This window comes from Rhipicephalus microplus, chromosome 3 (assembly GCF_043290135.1).
Source record: "Rhipicephalus microplus isolate Deutch F79 chromosome 3, USDA_Rmic, whole genome shotgun sequence".
NCBI lineage: Eukaryota > Metazoa > Arthropoda > Arachnida > Ixodida > Ixodidae > Rhipicephalus > Rhipicephalus microplus.
In genome coordinates this window covers 193,180,558-193,202,581 of record NC_134702.1, presented here as the reverse complement: position 1 = coordinate 193,202,581, position 22,024 = coordinate 193,180,558, and the positions used below count along the sequence as shown (strand labels likewise).

Sequence of the window (22,024 nt, the reverse complement as noted above, 5' to 3'; positions counted from 1 at the left end):
TATGTCCCACAAAACTGCATGCGAAACAGATGGGTCGATTATCCAAGGTGCGCCAAGGGTTAACGACAGAAGGTGCTGGGGGCAAAACGGGATGGGGTGCCGTTTATGTAGGCAGCGTCGTAGGGTAGGAGGACCCGGTGCCCCGGTATGCGCCAGAGACAGGTGGGGCTGGGGGTCTAGCAACAACGGCAGCGTAGTTCAGCGGCGTAGGGACAGATGGCGATGGAGGCAGTGCCTGCGTGACCTGTGTCTCAATGACCTGGCGTAGACGTTGGTCTAACGAGGTCACTGGCACGGATGCTTCGGCCACAAGAGAAAGCTGACGCGCAACTTCTTCACGAATGAATTGTTTGATGTGGGGCAGTAAGACAGTGTGATCAGCAGCGACGTCGTGCACAAGGGCGGAAACTTCAGCCGTATCTTCAGCGGCCCGGCGCGTCGAGACGCGCTGCTTACGCAACTCGTCGTACTCCTGACAGAGCTGGACAACATCGGTGACGGTCTGTGGATTTCTAGCGACGAGCGTCTGGAAGGTATCGTCGTCAACTCCTTTGATGATGTGCTTGATTTTGTCGCGTTCGGTTAGAGATTCATCGACGCGCTTGCAAAGAGACAAGACATCTTCAATGTAACTCGTAAAGGTCTCGTCCCTGCGCTGGACTCGACTACGAAGACGCTGTTCCGCGCGAAGCCGGCGCACGGCGGAACGACCAAAGACCGCGGCGATGGTGGTCTTGAAGGCGGACCAGTTGGTGATTTCGCCTTCGTGGTTCTTGAACCAGAGGCTGGCCACATCAGCGAGGTAAAAGCGCACGTTTGTGAGCTGGTCGCAGGCGTCCCACTTGTTGAAAGTGCTTACGGTTTCGTACTCGACGAGCCAGTCCTCGACGTCTTGTTCGTCGTTGCCGCTAAAAATTGGTGGGTCGCGTTGCCGAGGCACGCCAGCACAGTAGACTGTCGTTGGTAAGGCAGCTTGAGATGGGCCAGGAGCAGTCATGGTGAACGGTGAGGGTAGTGTCCGATTGCGAAGTTCCAGGTTGATGGGAACCCCGGCTCCTTCACCACTTAAAATAGAGGTGTTGTACGTCGAAAAAGCTTCAGACACAGCTTGGCAAAATGTGCTTTTTCAGGCAGGTCTGGCTAATGGCGAGCGGCGTGCGCGAGCTACTACTACAACCACCGATTATCATCGTCTTCTTCATTGCCAGCAGAGCGTCCGTTATTCAGATTCATTATTTCATTACAATAGGTAGATAAATAGAGAGATAGACAGATAGATAGATAGATGGATAGATAGATAGACAGATAGATAGATAGATAGATAGACGTCAAAAGTGCTTGAAGTATTCAGAGAAATGCTTCGCATATAAAAGACTGTGACAGTAAATGCTCTCGCACTATTTTGCAACGTTTCAGAGAAGTGAAGAGATAGTTTCTCCTCAAGGCACTAACATTAAATATATATTCGAGCTGTTTTATTACAATTTTTAAACTTTTCTTAGGCAAGAGCCTTCGTATAATATGTTCCACACACGTGAAAGGAATGAAAACCCACAATATTACGGAAAATACATATCTAAACAGTGGTCTTGTACGTTAAATCTTGAGCAAATATTAGCGTAACAAAAAAAAACCTTCTGTTGGGTGGAACAGGAGCGCAGGATACCGTCAATAACGTGACCAAGACAATTACTGCCTCGCTCTGTGAGCAGTTGGTGTGAGGTACCATGCACTAGAATAAGGTCACGAAGCGAAAAATCAGTGGCGTCCATAGCACAGCTGGTTGTCAGGGCTCTGGTGATTGCGTAGTGAGTTGCGTAATCAGTAGTAATGACGACCCACTTGTTGACTGCAGTGAAAGTTCGGAAGGTACCGGGAAGATCCGCAGCGACTCGAAAGAAAGGCTCCGATGGGATGTCCATGGGCTGAAGGTAGCCTGCAAGAAGTAGCGTTGGCTTTTTGCCGCATCGACAAACTTCGCAGGCGTTGACAAAACGCCGCACAGAGCATGGAAGGCCAGACCAGTGGAAGCGGCGGCGCACATAGTCTTACGTCTGAGAAACGCAAAGATTACCAGCGGTTGGTGCGTCATGAAGCTTGCGGAGGACCATGGAGCGCAGGTATCTTGGCAAGACAAGCGGTAGATAGGGACTGGTTCGTGAGAAATTGTGCCAATATAACGTGTTATTCTTGAAGCTATACAAGCACACTAAAGGGTAGTGCGAGAAAGATTGCATTTGTTGAATTATTTGGCATGGGTGCGGATGCCGACGCTGCTCGTGGCCGAGGCGATGTAGCTGGAAAACGAAAAATATGCCCTTGATGAAGTCAGTGTTCGTAGAGATTCCATCAGCCACAGGGCAGCGTGAGAAGCAACCCGTGCCTTGGTGCAGTATTTAGCTTTCTACGCTACCGTGTAGGTATGCTCTTGCTGGCGAAGGGCCCAGCGAACGATACGACCTGTAGGATCTTCCAAAAAGGTGGTCGTTGAGCACTGTGAAAAGTCGGCTGTATAAGCAAGGAAAATTTCGCAACTGCCCACATGAGAGCGAGACATCCGCGTTGTGTGGTTAAGTAATTGCGCTCCGAGGATTACAGCAGCTAGCTGGCACAAGCGATCACATGATTCTGTCTACATTATCGCTGTGTCAGCATAGCGCTAATTCCATGACCACTGGCGTCAGTGCGGACTTACGTCAGTGCTGAAAGGTCTAGGAGGGCTATAAAGAGAAAATATGTTAGCAGAGTTACGAGCTTGGAAGAACTTCTACTTGCGAAGGACCCCAGTTAAAGTGGGTATCTTGTTAGAGCAGGTTCGTGAAAGGTCTTGCAAGTTTGTCGACGCCTTTGACAAATCACCGAAAGTAGGAGAAAAGGCTCCACAAATCTGCGAATGGCTTCGGTGGTTGTCGGTGCTGAAAAGTCCTTCACGGCTCAAATGTTTTTTTTATATCAGGCTGAATGCCAAGACCAATAACAGTATGCCCAAGGATTGTGTTGCGATGGTGCCCGAATCAGCATTTTGACGAGTTCAACTGAAGTCCGGGAAGACGTAACACGTTATCAATAGATGTGAGTCGCTCAAGGCAAGTTTCGAACCTTGTGAAATGACAGTTACGTCGTCTAAATAAGATAGACACCTGAGCCACTTGAATCCATGAAGCTGGCAGTCAATTATGCATGACCTTGATTTGGTAATGGCCTTCAGGTGTTACAAAGGCCATCTTCTTTCAGTTCATAGGGTCCACAGCAATTTACCAATATCTGGAGCAAAAGCCAAAAGAGGAGAAGTGCACGACATCATGCAGACAATCAAGGGCGTCGTAAATTTGCGGTAGAGGGTAGGCTTTCTTGCTTGTGATATTGTTATGGGGGCGATCATCCACACAAAACCACCATCATCTGCCCTTCTTCTTTGGGAGTTTGCGAATAGGGGCTCCAGGAGTTTGGGGCCCTGAAGCCAATTGCGTACGTGCGCTCTGGGTCAAGCAATATGAAGGAGCTATCGTATAGGGTCTCTGGCACTCTGAATGCTCACACAACGCTTGGTCAAGTCACTTTAGTGGGTGCCATCACGTTTGTCTGAAGCAAACCTTCTAGTGTAGGCTTTAGGGCTCCCGCTAAATTCGAGAAATAGCGTCTTCAACCTAAACCTCTAAAGCGGTTTGGGTTTGGGCATGCACAGTGGCCTTGACGCTATTTTCAGGGCCCAATGCTTTTGGGGGCCATATTCGAAAACTTTCTATTAACTAAGCGTCAGGGTGGGAATACATGTGCTCCGACATGTACTGAGGCCGCGATGGCCTCTTATTAGTATAGCAGTGCTACAGACATGCATGATGCGGGATGCGAAAACATAATTTAATAAAGGCGATACTCTTCCATTAACAAGTCAAGCATAAGCAAAATATTTTAAACCACTGAGTATGCGTAAGCTACTGGTTTTGCGAGAAGTGGTGATAGCATATTTCACAAAAATCCCGGTGCTTGTTAGGTTCAGATATGTAGGTGTATACAAAAGAACGTTTAGAAGGCACGCCACTCACAATCTTATTTAAAAACACCACTTTCAAATAACTTGTTATATCGGTCAAAAGCTTGCCGGAGATCGCCCATTTTAGGTCATGGTATTCACATCCTTTGTCGAGGTCACTTGTAATTTCAAGGTGCCACACATTCTTGCTGCATTTCATTTTTTTCACGCAAGGACATCACAGCTGCCTGTAGCAACCGATGTGCTGTGCTGTTAAAGTTGAGGTCAAGATCTCATTCCCGGATGTATGGTGAGAAACGTTAAGAAGACGTATCGACCAATGAGAAAGAAACAAAAAACCAATAAAAATGCATAAAGAAACAAATCGTAAAACGCACGGAAGAAAGCCAAAAAAACAAAAGAAAGAAGGAAAAAAGGAAAGAAAAAAGAAAGGAACAAATCACCAAAAATAGAAAAAAAGAATCAAAGAAAAAAAGAAAGAAAGCTTTGAAAGAAAAAAAAGAAAGAGATAACTAGAAAAAATTAGAGTAAGGAAGAAAGCAAAGAAATATAGGAAGAAAGTGAATAAAAAAAGGAAAGATTGTAGGTCAGGCTTTTATGCTAAGTTTCGCTTTCCGCCATTATGGCGATGGAGTAGGGCTGAAAATTCTGTCTTTAAGCTATTTAATAAACCATACATCCCTCGGGTCTGCGGCATATAATGTTAGAACTCAACAATGTAACTCCGATCCCTTTTAGAAGGCAGTCTAATCATGGAAGGAAAAGTAAAAGTTTGAACCACCCATCTTCACCACGAATCCTTGAGGAAATACAAATGCTGATGTCAGACAGGTTCTCAGTGGCCGAAAAATTCGCCTGGGCTCGATCCCGGATCAGAACTAACTTTTCGGCGACTCAAAAGCTTTCTTACCTAAAAAGAAAAAAAAACATGTGGTTGTACTTGTGTCGTTGTGCTACGGACGAGTGGTTAAAAATAATAATTTTTCAAGCTTTGCGGCACCGTAGGAGATACTGCAAACTGATTGCTTCTTATATTGGCATGCACATGTACAGGATAGTCTTGATGTTTTTGAGTAAAGGTGTGAATATTATGATAAGCAATTTTTTATACAAACCTTTATTGCTATGCGACCTCCTAAATACGTATAGCAAATAATGCTGAGTATTTTTATAGTGAATTTTTCATAAAGTGTTGGCACTCGGATGACGCAAAGTTTAGAACTTGGTGCAGACAGGGCGGCGCCATTTACTTGCATGACTCGCTTTGGAAAGGCAAAGTGGGGATAGTTTCCAAATATACAAGCTTAGACATTGCGGCATTTGCTAAAAATGAGAAATTCTAGTCTGCAATTTGAACAGAAAAAGAAAGCTGCCTCGCTCTGTGTAACTTGAGGCGTTATTTGAGCAAAGTAAAGTAGAATCTCGTAAAATGAGGTGAATTCGAAAGCATAGGTGTTAAAAACGTGTTTCTTTAGGTTCTTCGCAATAACATTGTCTCCTACAGACGACTAAACTGCAGTGCTTACTCATTTTCACAAAACGCGATGATTGGTCATTTCTTATGTGACTAGGAGATTCACATTTCCAAGTGGGTATTCTAAAGACTAAACTTTTTTTTACAAATTAGAAATGAACCTACACTCCACTGAACTGTTTTTAAAATTTATTCTTGAAAGAAATGAGCAAATGTGCAGCAACTTCTCACCAGTTTTTACACAGATGGCTTTTTTTTCGAACATTCATTGTAACGGTATCGCATTGAAACATCAATTGCAGCTTTAGCCACTACACTATACTTTTATTTTGCGAAGCTGCACGCCTCGCTTGTACTGGAAATAACTGAACTAACAGTAACTTTTCATATTAGTCGGCGCCAGGAAAGGTAGTGATGTGTCGTCCTTGCGACTACTTCCACAACCACTCGACGATTGCTGTCGTTCTTAGCGACTTACGTGATAGTCAGCACTGATCATCTGATGAGAACTTTCTTATTCTCCCTTTTCGTGCATTAGCTGCATTTGTCTATACGTATTATCAGCATCGTATTAGAGCTTCACGTGACCGTCTTCTTCCCTTTGTTGCACGGGCATCAATTGTTTCGTTCTCGGGCTGCCCTCGCACACTTTATTAATGCGTAAACGTGTATTAGTGGTTGATGAAAAGGCGAAGTGGCTTCTGGGTGACGATACGCAATAATAACGGATTTTGGAAGACCACTAAATCTATTTCATTGTTTGAGGACTCTCTCAGTGGACAAAAAAAATTTAAGTGGGCTCATCACTATTAAAGCGAATTTCCACTGTACTTTTTTTTCAATTGAGCTCACAAGCAAGAGCTTGCGTGACATAAATGTCTGCATGCAAATTAAAACAAATTCTTAACGAAAGTGACGTGCTAAATGTATTTTAAGAAAAAGAAGCCTCGTAATGCAAATTTGCTCAACTAAAGCCTTCGACATTTCATAAATCGAAAAATGACCTCCTTGGTGTCGGCGTCCCGCAACATCGATATCAACATGAGTGATGCAATAATGATCATCATGTGATGATATCGCCCTATGACCTTTTCACGATGCCACGAATCACTGAATAACGTCATCGTGAGGCCACTCGATGAAGCCATCAGACGACATCCTGAACCCATCAGTGGTTGGCGGGTCGCAGAGCCAATGCAAAACTAGTAAGGGAGCGCACAGCCTGCAAGTCAGTTGATCCCGGAACGAGGGGAAAATCATGACATGTTAAGTGCAGAAAGCTTCCATGCGAGCCAAACATTACAGCGCTGCTCACAGGTTAGAATTTACAATTATTTCCTAATAAAGGCAAAAAACTGCCCCTTCTTCGTTCCAGAAATAAGTTCATATACCCTGATGACCGTGCCATAAATATAAAGTCCCAAGACATTAGTAAAACTAGGTGTCGTAAGCTGAATAGTTACCGCGGCTGCCGTGGGATGCCACGACAGGCTCGTGCACTAACTTCCTACCCCATCAAAATTCATCTATGCTTTCAAAGAAAAACAGTTTTTAAGTACTGCAGCTCATATGACTCACCTCCAGCGTAACTTTCCACGTGCTCGCTGGCACAAAAGGCTACTGAAAGTGCTTAAAACGTGCGAAGAACCCACTGGTATGATGATGGATGAATGTATTTGCTGTACGAGTATTAAACATTTTGCGGCACTTAGTTAATAATTCGATAAACCGCTTGATTGACGCCATTCTATCAATTCTGATAGAGTGCTGCAAGGCTCCTTCATATGCAAATTTTTATTTGCAACGACCTATTTTTTGCAGATGAATGTTGTTTCACAGGTCTTAATTCTGTCAGCTATTTGGGATCTCAGTGGCGAAGGTATCTTCATAAAAAAGCCCACAAGAGCCCTTAGCTCATTAGAAAAAAGGAGGCAATCGAAGATTTAGGTATGCGTGCACGACATTCTACTTTTTTCAGCCGGCGAAGTTTTTTCCGCCGTGCAGCGTACGTCCCGTGTTTGTAGTATTAGCCAGCTCTTGTTTAGTCCTTAGAATGTCCGCTTGATGACGGTACTTGTATATGATCAATATATTATTAAAAGATGCGAGATGGCAATACTTGGAGGGTTCACTAGATAGACGGACAGGCAGGCAGGCAGGCAGCCAGGCAGGCAGGCGTATGGACAGATAGACAAGCAGACAAAAAGAGGCTAGAAAGGACGGACGCAAGGATGGAAGCACAGACGGACGCACGGACACTTCGCCCCACCTTAATCATCCACTCCATAGATATGCTCTGATTTTTTTTTCAGCCGTTGTGTAGCTTTGCATAGTGCTCCCGTCTTTTTTCTTACTACTTGCTGAAAACTGACCCTTCCTCTACGTCCTTAGCCACGCAACACTTCAGTTGCTACACGCAAAAAAAAGCTGTCAGGCGTTCATATCCAAGAAAAATTGTAATGTGGCACAGTGAAAGCATATGTCACCTCGATAAATAACCAGATTGCCATAATACGTACGGCTCATCGCCAACGAGCCCACGATCACAAGAGCAAGTTATTGCAAAACGGCACGTAGGAAAACTCATGCGACCGGTGTGACCTTGAGGGCGGCGTTTACGAACGCTTGTCAGCGCCAGCTACGTTTCGTACAATGTTCACAGCTCTGAGTAAATAACGTTTTGTTTTAAAAAAGATAAATGCCTCGAAACACGTCTCCTCCAGGGTAACTCAGAGATTTAGGCATTACATGCGAAAAAATAAAGGAAGAACAAACTTCAGAAGACGCTTGAGCTTTGCCTTTATGAGTAGAACGCGAAAGCGTTACCGGGCCCCGTGCTAATAGCCTTCAACGGTGCGGCAAGCAAGGCAGCATTCAAGCGCATTACAGCAGATGTCCTGAATTTTTCTAGAATCTGTACTGCAAGTACCGTTGCAAGGAACCCACTGCACCATAACTAGTCTCTTTTTTGTGAATTGGCAAAATACTCACAAAGATACCGTATTGATTGATTGATACGTAGGGTTTAACGTCCCAAAACCACCATATGATTATGAGAGACGCCGTAGTGGAGGGCTCCGGAAATTTTGACCACCTTGGGTCTTTAACGTGCACCCAAATCTGAGCACATGGGCGTACAACGTTTCCGCCTCCATCGGAAATGCAGCCGCCACAGCTGGGATTCAGTCTCGCGACCTGCGGGTCAGCAGCCGAGTACCTTAGCCACTAGATCACCGCGGTGGGGCTCACAAAAATACCCTAAGGGGACACGCACTCCTGCGCAGCAGGCAGATCAATTTGTAGTCAGTGGGCCGCTTTAAACCACCCATTCATTGCGCATGTGATTTGTTTTGACACCTCTTGAGATACTACCGTTATTTAAAGTACTTTTACACGCGCTAAGGAGGCTCCTGCGAATAAGTTACGTCCTTTGACCTCTCCAAGTACGTGACGGTGGGTTTTTTTTACAAAATAGTTTTTAAACACTGACTGGAATACATAGTATAACGCCAGGTTGTCGCTTAAAAAGCGTGCTTTTGATTCAAATTATGACCGAATAATTTTTATTATTTGTTTACTTGCATGCCGAATTTTTACACACCGAAAACCTCTTTTCTCTGACAAGAAAAGTGCCGACTTCGACTTCTAATTGACAAATGGGACAAACATGTTTCATCGCGTGTTTTGTGGCACGTTTGATAAACGAGGTTCTATAAACATGGCACTATCGTTGCCATAAACAAGTCGCTTTTTTATTGTTGAGAAATCTTTCGGGCATGAAGAACGTCGTTTGCTCACCTATTGCCTCTAAGAATGCACGTTGACACTCTTTTGAAAAGTAGGCCACAGACGCTGACACGCCAATCACAACGTGTATATATATCGCCGACAAACACGTATATGAAAGAAATCAAAAGACCACGTTAAACATGCTTATATTAATAAATGAACGGTATATGCATTGAATACAGTAAATCATGTCAATATGTTGCAAAAAGTTCATTAGAGAAGACAGACCTGGTCATAGATATTTGACCTTGGAGAAGACATTCAAAAGGATAATGAAGTGGCTGTATTACAACCTACTCTTTTCCTGTATTGCGATTCTTGTCAGCAAGCGATATCTTTGCCTAATTTATCGTTGCATATAATTTGATATGATCATTGATGGGCTGATCGAGCTACTTAAGCTAGAATATTGCATAGTTTGGATTCACCTTTGTAGTAATACGAGTGAACTTTCTTCGACATCACGATGACGTACGACCTAGTGGAGAGAAAAATTGGCACTAGACAAATTATGCAATACTTATGGAAATCATGCACATGATGCTTTTAAAATCTAAGCAGCAAAGCCTTATCACTTAGTGAAGTTTTATTACTTCAGTGCTAACTACGTTGATAAACGTTTCATACCTTTTTTCAGACGTCAGTTGCAACTCCATGTACTTTTCCATGTCTACTAATATCGTCGCACTACGGGAACCACGGCATTATTGTTCGACCAGAGGCAGACGGCACACCCTGCAGAGTAAGTAGAGTTTTTTCTTTAGAAGATTCTTGAATTTCAATTGCACAGGGGCTCAACCACGCAGCAGAAAACCATCATGCTTCAAGCTGTTCTTGCCAATACGCATGACTTTAATGAATGCATGGAGCTAAATGCTGCGTAAGTGATGCACATGAATGTCGCGAGGTGTTTTCTGTGGCATAAGAAAGTGACTCCACATCATCCCAATCTTCTATACGATCAAAGCTGGCGTTAGACATGTATGTCGATGAAATATATCAGTTTGAAAATATGTCCAGGCGTTTCTATGAGAAACAAAATCGCCTGTATCTGCATGTTTCACTGCAAATTTCATTGCAAGATGATAGGCTCACGTCTGTGGAGACTGAACAAAACGTTTACTTGATGTTCTGTGCGTGAAAATTGCTGGATTGTATGCTGGGGGCACAACGTTACGAGGTGAGCACAACGTTGCGAGGTGGACTTAAAAAGCTGTACATGACTTGCATGCCATGATTGACCTGTGGAGATGTGTCATTAACCTTTGTCATCTGTTTACGTCACGTAATACCAACTTTTGTAAATGTGGAACTAGCAAAATGGCCACGAGCACGGTATGAGCGTAGCATGCAGTCATTTTTCACATCACACGCATATCATTATTTTCATGTTTAGACGTGTCATTTACTTTCGTCATTTATTCACGCCACGTTATACCTTATTTCATATATGTAAGCAAGTGAAACAACTGTGAGCGCGCTATGAGCGTAGCAGATAGTAATGTTTTACATGACACGCATATAATGACTATTGTGTGCAGACGCCTTATTTGTCGTTGTCGTCCATTCACGTCAAGTGATACAAAATTTGTTATTTGTGGAGCTAGCAAATCGGCCGCGAGTGTATTATGAGCACCGCAAGTAGTGATGTGCTTACATGACACGGTTATCAATAATATGATGTTTGCGCCAGTCATGTACCTTCGTCATTCGTTCACGTCCGGTAATACCTAATTTGGTATATGTGAGGCTAGCAAAACGACCACGGCCACACCATGAGCGTGGTTTGAAGTCAAGACTAGTCATAACAAGAAAATCAATAGATGCATGTCACGATTTCCACGTTAGGGTCTGTCAGCTACGTTCGCTATGCGGTCATATCCTACTAAAGCAGTTTTGAAAAATGTCATGTGAACAAAACCACCGCAAGAGCAACAAAAACATTAAATATAAATCATTACATTGAAGACATACGTGTCATCATTTTCATGTTATGACAAGTCAGATATGCCAGTCTTAGAGTCATGTTAAGCCATACTAATTTTGACATTGGTACCACCATTGAGACGCCGAGGAGAGCTACAAGTAATAAGTGGCTAGATAGATAAATAGATTGATGGATACGTGTGTTTAACGTCCCAAAACCACCATATGGTTATAGTAGACACTGTAGTGAAGGGATCCGAAAATTTTGACCGCCTTGGGTTCTTTAACGTGCACCCAAATCTGAGCACACGGGCGTACAACATTTCCACCTCCATCGGAAATGCAGCCGCCGCAGCCGGGAGTCAATCCCGCGACCTGCGGGTCAGCAGCCGAGTACCTTAGCCACTAGAACACCGCGGTGGGGCAAATAGATAGATAGATAGATAGATAGATAGATAGATAGATAGATAGATAGATAGACAGATAAATAGATAGATAGATAGATAGATAGATAGATAGATAGATAGATAGATAGATAGATAGATAGATAGATAGATAGATAGATAGATAGATAGATAGATACGCTCAGAGTCACTGAGTTTCGTTAAGGAATGCTCTGCATTTTCAAGAGCGAACACTCTTCTTGCACGGCACTTATGATGACAAGGAACCCTGTGCTTCAAATGAGACGCCACTCCTAAAGTATTGCTTCCTGTTTTAGAGCGTGTACTCTTTTATTGTCATCCTTTAAGCAGTGGACAGAGCGAGCAGGAAATTTCAATGCTGGGTTATCGTTTCATTGTGCTACTTGCATGATACAAAGCCGCGAAGAAAAAAAGCATCAAGAAAGGTTGCCGAGCCGTACACTCAGATGCATTGAGCGGAATGAAACCTTGAATTAAGGACGCCTAACAACGCAGTGTTCTAAACCCATGCAGCCGTCTATGCTGACAGATTGGAAGAAAGCTTTTCGCGCAAGTCGTCTGCAAAATGGAAAGTGTCTGAACGACACTTGAGCGACATTGTGCAACATATAAATAAGAGAAAGCTATTTAAATAGAAAAAAATATTAGCTCTTTAGTGGTGTTTTTTGTCTTTGGGCCTATGAAAACTTCTTCATATTTTATATTCACGCGTAAAAAAGAATCTGCACACGGGTAGACTAGAAGTCGGGTACATCCATGGATTGGGCCCAGTCACCTTCTTTATCGGGCAGCAATACGGCCGGTGCCTTTTGTTTGTTAGTTATGTTTTCGGTGTTGTCCTCGTGAACCCATTTCATTTAGATAATTGCAATCAGGCTTATAATAAGAGTAAGGTTTCATATGAGCACCGTCTTTTTCACTGTTCCCTTCACCTATTAGGGCACTGGTGATAGATTGAAAACTGTGTGGGGCTTAATGTCCCAAATTCACCTATCACTAATAAAGACGCCGAAGTAAAAGACCACAGAAATTTCAACAACCTGGGGTTCTTTAACGTGCACTCAAATCTGAGCACATAGGCCTACATCATTTTCCCTTCCATCGAAAATGCAGCCGCCACAGCCGGGATTCAATCCCGCGACCGGCGGGTCAACAGCCGAGTAGCTTAGCTACTAGACCACAGCAGCGGGGCGCCCAATGCGGCGCGAACTGGAAGATAAGCTGCTTCAGCAATACTTTGCGCACATCGTTGCTGGCAGGGTCCGGCAGATAATATATTCGCGGCTAAAAATAAGGACGATGAGTGCTTGCGTTACTCTGCCTCCTACAAGCATGTGATAATTTTATTCAATATTGTTTGAGGCACAGTTCTGTCCTGTATATGTCGGAAAGCTGAAATTTTATTTTTTCTTTACTTTCTCTTTTTGTCAGTTTCTCTTCTTCATTTTCGCATCACTCGCGAATACTCATCCTTCCATTTGCAGAGAGTAGTTGCCGACGACTCATAAATTCACCGGCACATAAATTAGACTTCTTGGAGCAGCATTTGGCTGCCATTTAAGATATGGCAATCTTAATAAAATTTCGGGTTACAGTGTCCACTATCTAAGCCATTCGCAACCAGCGGTGGTCATATACATGACACAGATCTGCTTGAGAAGAAAATGTGAAACCCGATGGGGTCTTACTGAACACTGCACCTCACAACGCTCTCCAGACAGAATCTGTCAAGTGAAGCTAGACTCGTAGAGGTTATTTATGATTTAGCAGGTGTTTACAAGAATATAACCTTCTTTATTGAAGGCAAGAGAAGTTCGCGCTCATAAGTGTTCCGTGTTGAAATCGTGCATTGTGCAGAATGCCATCTGCTCGTGAATAAACAGTAGTCAAAACAATATTGACCCCTGCGGTAGTCATACAAAAAAAGAAGCATGGAGAATAAGGTTCTCGTGTTGACACTACAAGACCAATAATTCTTTCCCATCTCGGTCCACGAATATTTTCATTGACGTTTTATACCGACCAGACGCGACTTTGTCGCATGCCCAACATCATAAAAAGTCGGTAGGTGCATAGTCCATGCCATAGAACTGTTCACACAGTTTACTCGTAAAAACCGCAGCATCAAAATTTTTCTGAATTGGCGTTGCGCAATTCTTAGCAAATTCACAGAATAAAACCAGCTTCCTGTTTTATACTTGGGAAGACACTGAAATGGGAAGCGGCCACAGATAAATGTTAAAGGACATGCGAAAAACCAAACGATCAATATAGTTCAGGCACCCAGGCCTAAGCTACCTAGACGTATGTAGTGGCTAACGTGAACGAACTTGAAAAGCCTATCTTTTCATTTTATAATATTTTGTTTATCCTTAAGACTAAAGTAATACACAGGGGATTGGCTGACAATACATACAAAACTAAAAGAAAATAAAGCAGAAAAAGTGGTTAGCTAACCGCAATATTATTCGCCAATCAATTTCGGGAGTGACGATGTCTCAAATGGCCTAGTGAAACTTCAGTGGTTCTTGATAATAACAATCATGCGGAAAAGGTTGTTCCATTTTTCAGAAGTTTTGGAAATAATGGTTTCTTGACAGCTGCTGGTATTGCAATGCTGTGTTATAACCTCATGGGCGTGATCAATGCGATATGAAATATATGAAGCGGGTGATATAAGGTAAACACGCAAGTAGTAATGGCATCGTTATCAGTTTCGAAATAAAGCAAGGCGAAAACACTTCGTGATAAGGTAGGCAGTAGTAAGGTGTTTTTAATGTAAGTTACACTATGTTCAGCTGTAATTTTCATATATCAAATGAGCGGAAGTATTTCGGATGAGTTGAAGTGATTTTATGAGGTTTGTGGAGTGCGGGTCCAAGATCAATGATGCATAGCCCATTTTACTCCTAGTGAGTGTTTCTTATAGGAATATTTTGATGAGGATGAAACAAATGAGAACTTTCACCTGGTATAGCCTAAGATGCAGTTAGTATAGCTAATTAGTTTGTCAGTTTTTATAGACCAAGAAAATTTCGAGATAATATGCAACTAAGTACGTTGGTATGCACCAACGTACTTAGTTGCAGAATTTTACTAACATGTTACGGCTTCTACGGGAGTGTTGATAAGGTGTGGGGTGGAGGAGGATGCTTATAAGTTACAAGCATCGTTTTAAATTTAATCAGGTCAGGCTGCATTAGATATACGTCACACCAGGTAAAGATAGTGTTAATAATGTTTGGTACAAACGTGCTTTCAATGTTATCAAAAATTTGAAGGAGAACAATGCAGTCATCTGCGAAATCGTATATGTTAGTGGAAACAGCGTTTGACAAGTCGTTATAGTAGATGAGGAAAAGAAGTTAGCCTACAGCTGATTTCTGTGGGACACGAAAATTCACAGGATTAAATGATGATATATGACCATCTGGTGCAACATGCTGTGACCGATTTAGGAGAAAGTTTTCAAGCCACGTAGACAGGTTTGGTCAATTACTAAGCCAAGTTTAAATAGCGGAAGTTTGTAACATACTTTGCCAAAACCATAGGCTAAGTTTAAGAACACCCAGTCAGTGAAAGAACATTTGTCAAGAATGGGATGAAGGCTGTGAGTGAAAGGTAGAACTTGTAGTTCGCAAAACAAGGTTTTATGAAAACGATGTTTTGCTTTCGTAAAAAATGCATTACTGTCTGGGTGATTTTCTAAACGTGAATACAGAATATGTTCAAGAACTTTGGAGGGAATGCTAGTGAGGCAAATGGGGCGGTAGTTGGGTGAATTTCTGCTGCTAGAGTTCTGAATGAGGCTCACCTTACCGTCTTTGCAACCAGCAGGTGGGTGTCTAAGGTTCGGTGTCTAAGGTTGGGTGCCTAAGGATTGCTGGATATTTCCTAAAAGTACAACACAAGAATCAACAAGAGTGTTTTTCAAGAATTTCACATTATTTTAATCAGCACCTGAGCTCGATGGCACCTTCAAATTTTGCGTTTCAATTTAGACCCCAAGTGGTCTAATGATAATAAAATCCACAATACGGTATTATCAACACTGAAGATTTGTAAACGTAGGTTTTAAAAGTACAAGAAAATAGTTACAGAAAGCAGAATTGAGAAGCTGGAGGCACTCATCATAAGACACCGGTAAACCAGAGTAATCGATCAATGCCCTGTAAACATATATTGAGTGGTTTCTACCATGCCGAAATTTTAAAGGTCGTTTGCAAGCAATGTAGGCAATATTAGCACGTCAATTACTTTTTCGCTAGTTTTATAGCTTGTATATAACGTTCTTTTGCAGTTTGTGAACATTTTATTTCAAAAGCTAACCGTTTTTTGTTGAATGATACATTCGTTTTTTCTAGTTTGAAAGTTGTTTTAATTGGGCTATAAATGAGTGTTTCTTGACATTGTTCTATATATATTCGACGGGATATAATTTAGGGTTGTCGGATGTATTTTTAATGTAAACATATTCCTGTTCTCGTCCACTGTATGATCATCAAAATGGTTTAGAAAGGAATCGAGAAAACTTGACAGCTCAGTATTGTTTATGTCTTCAAAGTTCGCCTTGTCACATGAAATATGTAATGTTTTTCCGACAGTTTGATTTATCACGTGGAATTATAGAGTGAATGAAAGACCAAGGTGATCACTTATGCCTGATATGCATGAACCATTGGTTCATGCATGTCAGGCATAAATCTACGTCAGGGTGAGAATATGAGATTAGGTTGACGAGGTGAAAGGCATTGTTTGTCATTCTTGTGTGTTTCGATAGTAATTGTGTCACTGACAATGAGTATTGGAGATCAAGAATTTCCTTACACTGGGATGAGAAAAGATTACAACGTAGAGGATCAGTACCAAGCATATGATGGAAAAGCCGTATTCTTCCAATGATGGAACGGGGTTCAAAGGGGGTTGTACGGGGTTAAAAGCACATCATGAAGCTTATGAGTGAATGTGGGTAAAAAAATGGCAGGACGGTAGCAAACAACAGTCGTGAATTTTCAGTGGCAGACATCGACGCGAGAGCAGACAACTTCAAGGCCACTTTCAATGTTGACATGATGACACTTATTATTTTGAAGTTGCCAGTTGTACATATCCACACTGACAACTAGGGTGATCGCAAAGAGCCTTACAAAAACGTGACAATACAAACGTTAATGGACATGTAGAGTTTAAAGTTTCACATATACCATATGAATATAAGAGACGCCGGGGTGGAGGGCTCCAAAAATTTCAACTTCCTGAGGTTCTTTAACGTGCACCCAAATCTGAACACAAGGACCTACACCATTACCGCGTCGATCGAGAATGCAGCTACCACGACAAGTCAAACATTCCACAATTTTGCAAATGGGGATGTAGCCACATTTCGGCTAACGCACTGATGCGGTGATATGGGCATTACAGCTATCGACGATCGAAATAAGTTTGCGCTTGTTTATCAATCTATCATTATGAGTAAGCACTGAGGCTTGTTCGGTGATTATTGCACCATTGTCACTCACGCGTTCTTACGAAGAGGTCAAACGTGAAAAGACTGGTGCGCTTGCGCAATCGAGATCACAATTTTACATTTCTTAGCGAACTTCGGTGACTTTGAATCTATCTATCTATCTATCTATCTATCTATCTATCTATCTATCTATCTATCTATCTATCTATCTATCTGTCTATCCATCTATCTATTTATCTATCTAGCCGCCTACGACTTATAGACCTCCTGGCCGTTTCATTAGTGGTATCAATACCAAACTTGGTATGAAATAAAATGACTAGATGACGAGCATATTTTACTATTCATAACGTGAAATCATCACATGAATGTCATAAATGTCATGATTTGCAATCATGGTCGTGCAGTTCTTGTGGTGGTATCATTCACGTGACATTTTTCAAAACTAGTATAGTATGACGTGATCGCATAGCACACATAACTGAGACACCCTAACGTGGAAATCGTGACATTCATGTAATGATTTTCTTGTTATGGCTAGTCATGACTACACACCACGCTCATGGTGCACCCACGGTTGTTTTGCTAGCCTCACATATATCATATTTGGTAATACGGGACATGAACAGATGACGAAAGTACATGACTGTTGCAAACACGATAATAATTTGATGCGTGTCATGTAAGAACATCACTACTTGCTGTGCTTATAATACACTCGTGGTCGATTTGCTAGCTCCACTTATAACAAACTTGGTATCACTTGACGTGAGTGAACGACGATGAAAAATGATGCGTCCGAACATGATAATCATGATATGCGTGTCATGTAAAACATTACTACCTGCTATGCTCATAGCGTGCTCATAGCTGTTTCGCTTGCTCACATATATGAAATTAGATATCGCGTGGCGTGAATAAACGACGACAGTAAACGAAATGTCTAAACATGATAATCATGAAAAATGACTACATGACGAACATAAGTGACAGAACCTAACGTGAAAATCCTGATATGCACGTCGTCATTTTCATATTATGACAAGTATTGGCTATAGACACACCACGCTCATGGTGCGCTCGCGGTATTTTCGCGAGCATCACCTAGACCGAATTCGGTATTACGTGACGTGAAGGGATGAGGAAGGTAAACGACACTTCCAAGCATGATAATTTTGGTATGCGCGTCATGTGAAACTTGATTACATGCTGCGTTCATAGCGTGCTCGCGGTCGGTTTGTTAGCTCCACATTTACTAAATTCTGTATCAGCTGACGTGAATAGCTGACGAAGGTAAATGACACGTCTAAACATGATAATCTTGATATGCGTATCACGTAAAACATCACTAGAAGCTACGCTCATAGCGTGCTCGCAGCCGCTTTGCTAGCTCCGCCTATACAAAGTTTGGTGTTACGTGGCGTGAATGGCACGTTCAAACATATGAATCATGACATGAAGTCATGCAAGGCCTAATTTACGTCCACCTCCTAACGTTGTGCTCATCTTAAAGTCGCATATCAAACTTCCTAATCGTGCGTCAGCAATCATTGATTTCCACAATACTTGGGATATGCCAATTTTTTCACCCTCCTAAAGCTGTTGCTCATCGGGTTTTATATAAAGTATCGTTTATCAATTGAGATTTTTTCGAAACGAAGTTTAGGTGACGAGAAGCAAGGCTAACTTTCACCGAAATCCAGCAGCCCTTTCCTAGCAAGCCCCGTAGTCAGCGAGTAATTTTCAAACACAGAAATATGATTTTTCAGCATGAGATGTGGCGTAAATATAATTATTCTGAGTTTAATGGGCGAGTATTTCATCACGGCAGAACGAGATTTTCTAATCAAATACTGATCCGATTTGCCCGTTCCACCATGTTTGGTGGCAGCGCATTTCCCATCGCAGCTGATAGCGCTTCCAGAGTTTTCTGCATGCTCAGCTCTAAATCACGACTCATGCGAATAGGGTATGCCATAAAAAACAAGTTACTCCACGGGGATCTATCCTCCAAGTTGTCCAAGCGTGAAACTATCTTGTCCTGCTGCTGTCGCGACCACCCAGTCCTCTTGTCAATCATAGCAGCATGTTGGCAGCGTCTAGTATTTCAGTTTATTTTCGTGTGACCCAAAACGATTAAAAATGTCAGCTTTGTTTTGATAGCTTTCCGACTGATTTTCATAGCCCACTTATCTGATTTCAGCTCTGTCTGACTTTTTCCTAGTTACGCAGTCATGTTCTGTATGTCTTTAAGCATTAGTGGGACAGTGCTCATTCGATTTCATTGGAATTCTCAGACTATTAGGAAAGGGCTGAAATCACCTGCGTCCAAATGTGATTTCTGCCACTTAGGCCTCGGCTTTTCTCGACATCACCGCATTTTAACAAAAACAAAAGCTTTATTTCAAGGCAAACACACTCAGCTTATACAACTGAACTTGTGAGCAGCAAAGGAAGTGGTGTGATTCTCACTCCGTTCAGCATGAATAACCGAATAGTTACGCACCTGTGGAGCGAAGAAAAGTTGCGTATGAGATATTGTGCCACGGGTGCTGCTCGTACGCCCACTGAAGAAGCATTACATGAACAGGTAGATTTTCGGGGGGCTTGGAAAAGGCGGAAATTTATGCGGTGCTGACGTCCGAGATGCAAAAAGGTTTCTGTCTAGCGGGACATTCAGGAAGGACGAAACGTTGGGCTGACCGCACGCGTGGTTGACAATTTCGTAGCAATCTCAGACAGCACCACGGTAGACGCAATCGGTAGAGCAGATGCAGATGAGCCCCGAAGGTGAAAGAAAGGCCAGCATGAGCTCTATTCACGGAGCGAACAATATTTGAGCATGAGGCATTGTGACACGGGTGCTGCTCGCACGCCCGCTGAAGGAGCAGTATCTGAGCAGGTTGCTTCTCAAGGGGCTGGGAAAGGGCGGCAAGTATGTGGTGCTGGCATTCAAGCTGCGAAGAGGCCTTCATCTAGTGGTACGGTTAAGAACGACAGAAACTTGCGCAGGCCAAATGTGTGGTTGACGAGGTCGTGGCGATCTCGGACAGCATCATGGCGGACGCAAGTGGTAGAGCAGATATGAACCTGCACAGATGGTTCAGAAAGGGTCATCGTCATAATCTTCGGAGCGAACAAAAGTTGAGTATGTGGCGCTGTGCCACGGGCGCTGCTCGCATTCCCACTGAAGGAGGAGTATGTGAGCGGTTTCTTTGCAAGAGGCTGGGAAAAGGCGGCGATATATGCGGTGCTGGCGTCCAAGATGCAAAGAGGTCTTGATCTTGTGGTATTTCCAAGAAGGACAGAAATTTGTGCAGGCTGCATTAGTCGTTGAAGAGTTCATGGCAATCTCGGTCAGCATCATGGTGGACGCAACCGGTAGAGCAGATACGCATGAGCATAGAAGGTGAAAGAAAGGTCAGCATAAGCGTTATTTGTGGAGCGAACAAAAGCTGAGTATGAGAGATTGTGCCACGGGTGCTGCTCAAATGCTCGCTAAAGGAGTAGAATGTGAGCAGGTTGCTTTTCAAGGGGCTGGGAAAAGGTGACATTGTATGTGGTGCTGGCGTCCAAGATGCGAAGAGGCCTCCATCTAGTGGTACATCTAAGAACGCCAGAAACTTGCGCAGGCCGCATGTTTGGTTCACGACGTCGTTGCGATTTCGGACAGCATCAAGGTGGACGAAACAGGTAGAGCAGATATCGACCGGCACAGAAGGTTCAAAAAGGGTCATCATTATAATCTGCGGAGCGAAAAAATGTTGCGCATTAGAAATTTTGCCGCAGTTGCTGCTGGCATGCCCATTCAATAAATAGGAAGGCCACCGCAATGTGAAGCAAAAGTTTCACCTTGAACGAAGGTACTGAAAGATCACTTCTTTTTGTCGAAGGTATTTTGTAAGCAAAGATCAGCCTCATCTTGAAAAGAAAACGAAATTATTTATTCGCCACAAATAGTTGGGCTATTTGTATATAAGTTTGCCTACAACTCATTTTCAGCATGGTCAGAAAACGCTGCCGATAAGTACTTTTGAACATGCGAGCCAACTATTATAGCGTGGCACGTGTTCTGAAATTCACAGTGAAGCATCAAAGTCCGCTAAAATTGGCTTTTCATTATCTCAGAAAATGAGGGATTATGCTGCAAAATCATTCGTAGAACGTCAACTATCATCCATTGGCTGATTTGAACACGGCACGCATGGTTGTCCCAATGATCGTCGCGGAAGGCAGCGGCTTGTGCACGTGTGCGCGTGCAATCACGCTGAAAAAGCCACGTTTTCAAAAAAAAAACATTATTTTCTCAAGGTGACGAGGCACGCGTGACGTATTTTTTTTGCGATCGCTATCTCTCTCTGCTTAGCTTCCAGTACTTTTGTCGGAATAAGAGAAGGAAGAATGTTATTACAACGTGCAACAAATCTTTGTACCTCTTCTCGTATTGAATTGATCTTCAAATTTTTCGGCGGTAAACCAGCGAAGCAATCAGCTTTTTTAGTGAATTTATTCTAACCTTATTTGAAAAGAAGTGTTTCAGGGCTACTTTAAGCCTTAAAGAGAGGATTGGAGAGTTAACATTGAGAACAAATGCGGCAGTTTATATCATGAGTGATTATTGATAAGTGCAACCTAGAGAAAATAAACAAAAGCTCACCTGTATTTATTTATAAAGCAGCACTTGTAACGGAATGCTGAGCAAGTAGACGGTAAGTTGCACTGTAGCTACAAATATAATAAAGTAATGATGACAGAAGACACCGACACGCTCAATAAAGAAAACACCACTTGAATGATTGTCAAAGCTGAATTTGACACGCTCTACAGAAAGAGCGAAGCCTCAAAAAGTTGAAGACTAAACAGGGCACAGGACAAAACCAGATGTATACATTCAAAGACAAACAAAGCAACGTCACTGCTACTCATATTAGAATAGATGAAGTGCGTGA

The 22,024-nt window shown here is 42.7% G+C and overlaps 1 protein-coding gene across 1 annotated transcript in view; it reads left to right on the top strand.

Annotated features, from left to right (window-relative positions):
- LOC142803458 (uncharacterized) overlaps positions 1–22,024 on the top strand; it is a 54,567-nt gene that overhangs the window by 8,734 nt on the left and 23,809 nt on the right. The window contains exon 3 of the mRNA XM_075888570.1: positions 9,895–9,999. Coding sequence (XP_075744685.1) covers positions 9,895–9,999 — 105 coding nt within the window. The remainder of the gene's footprint in view (positions 1–9,894; positions 10,000–22,024) is intronic.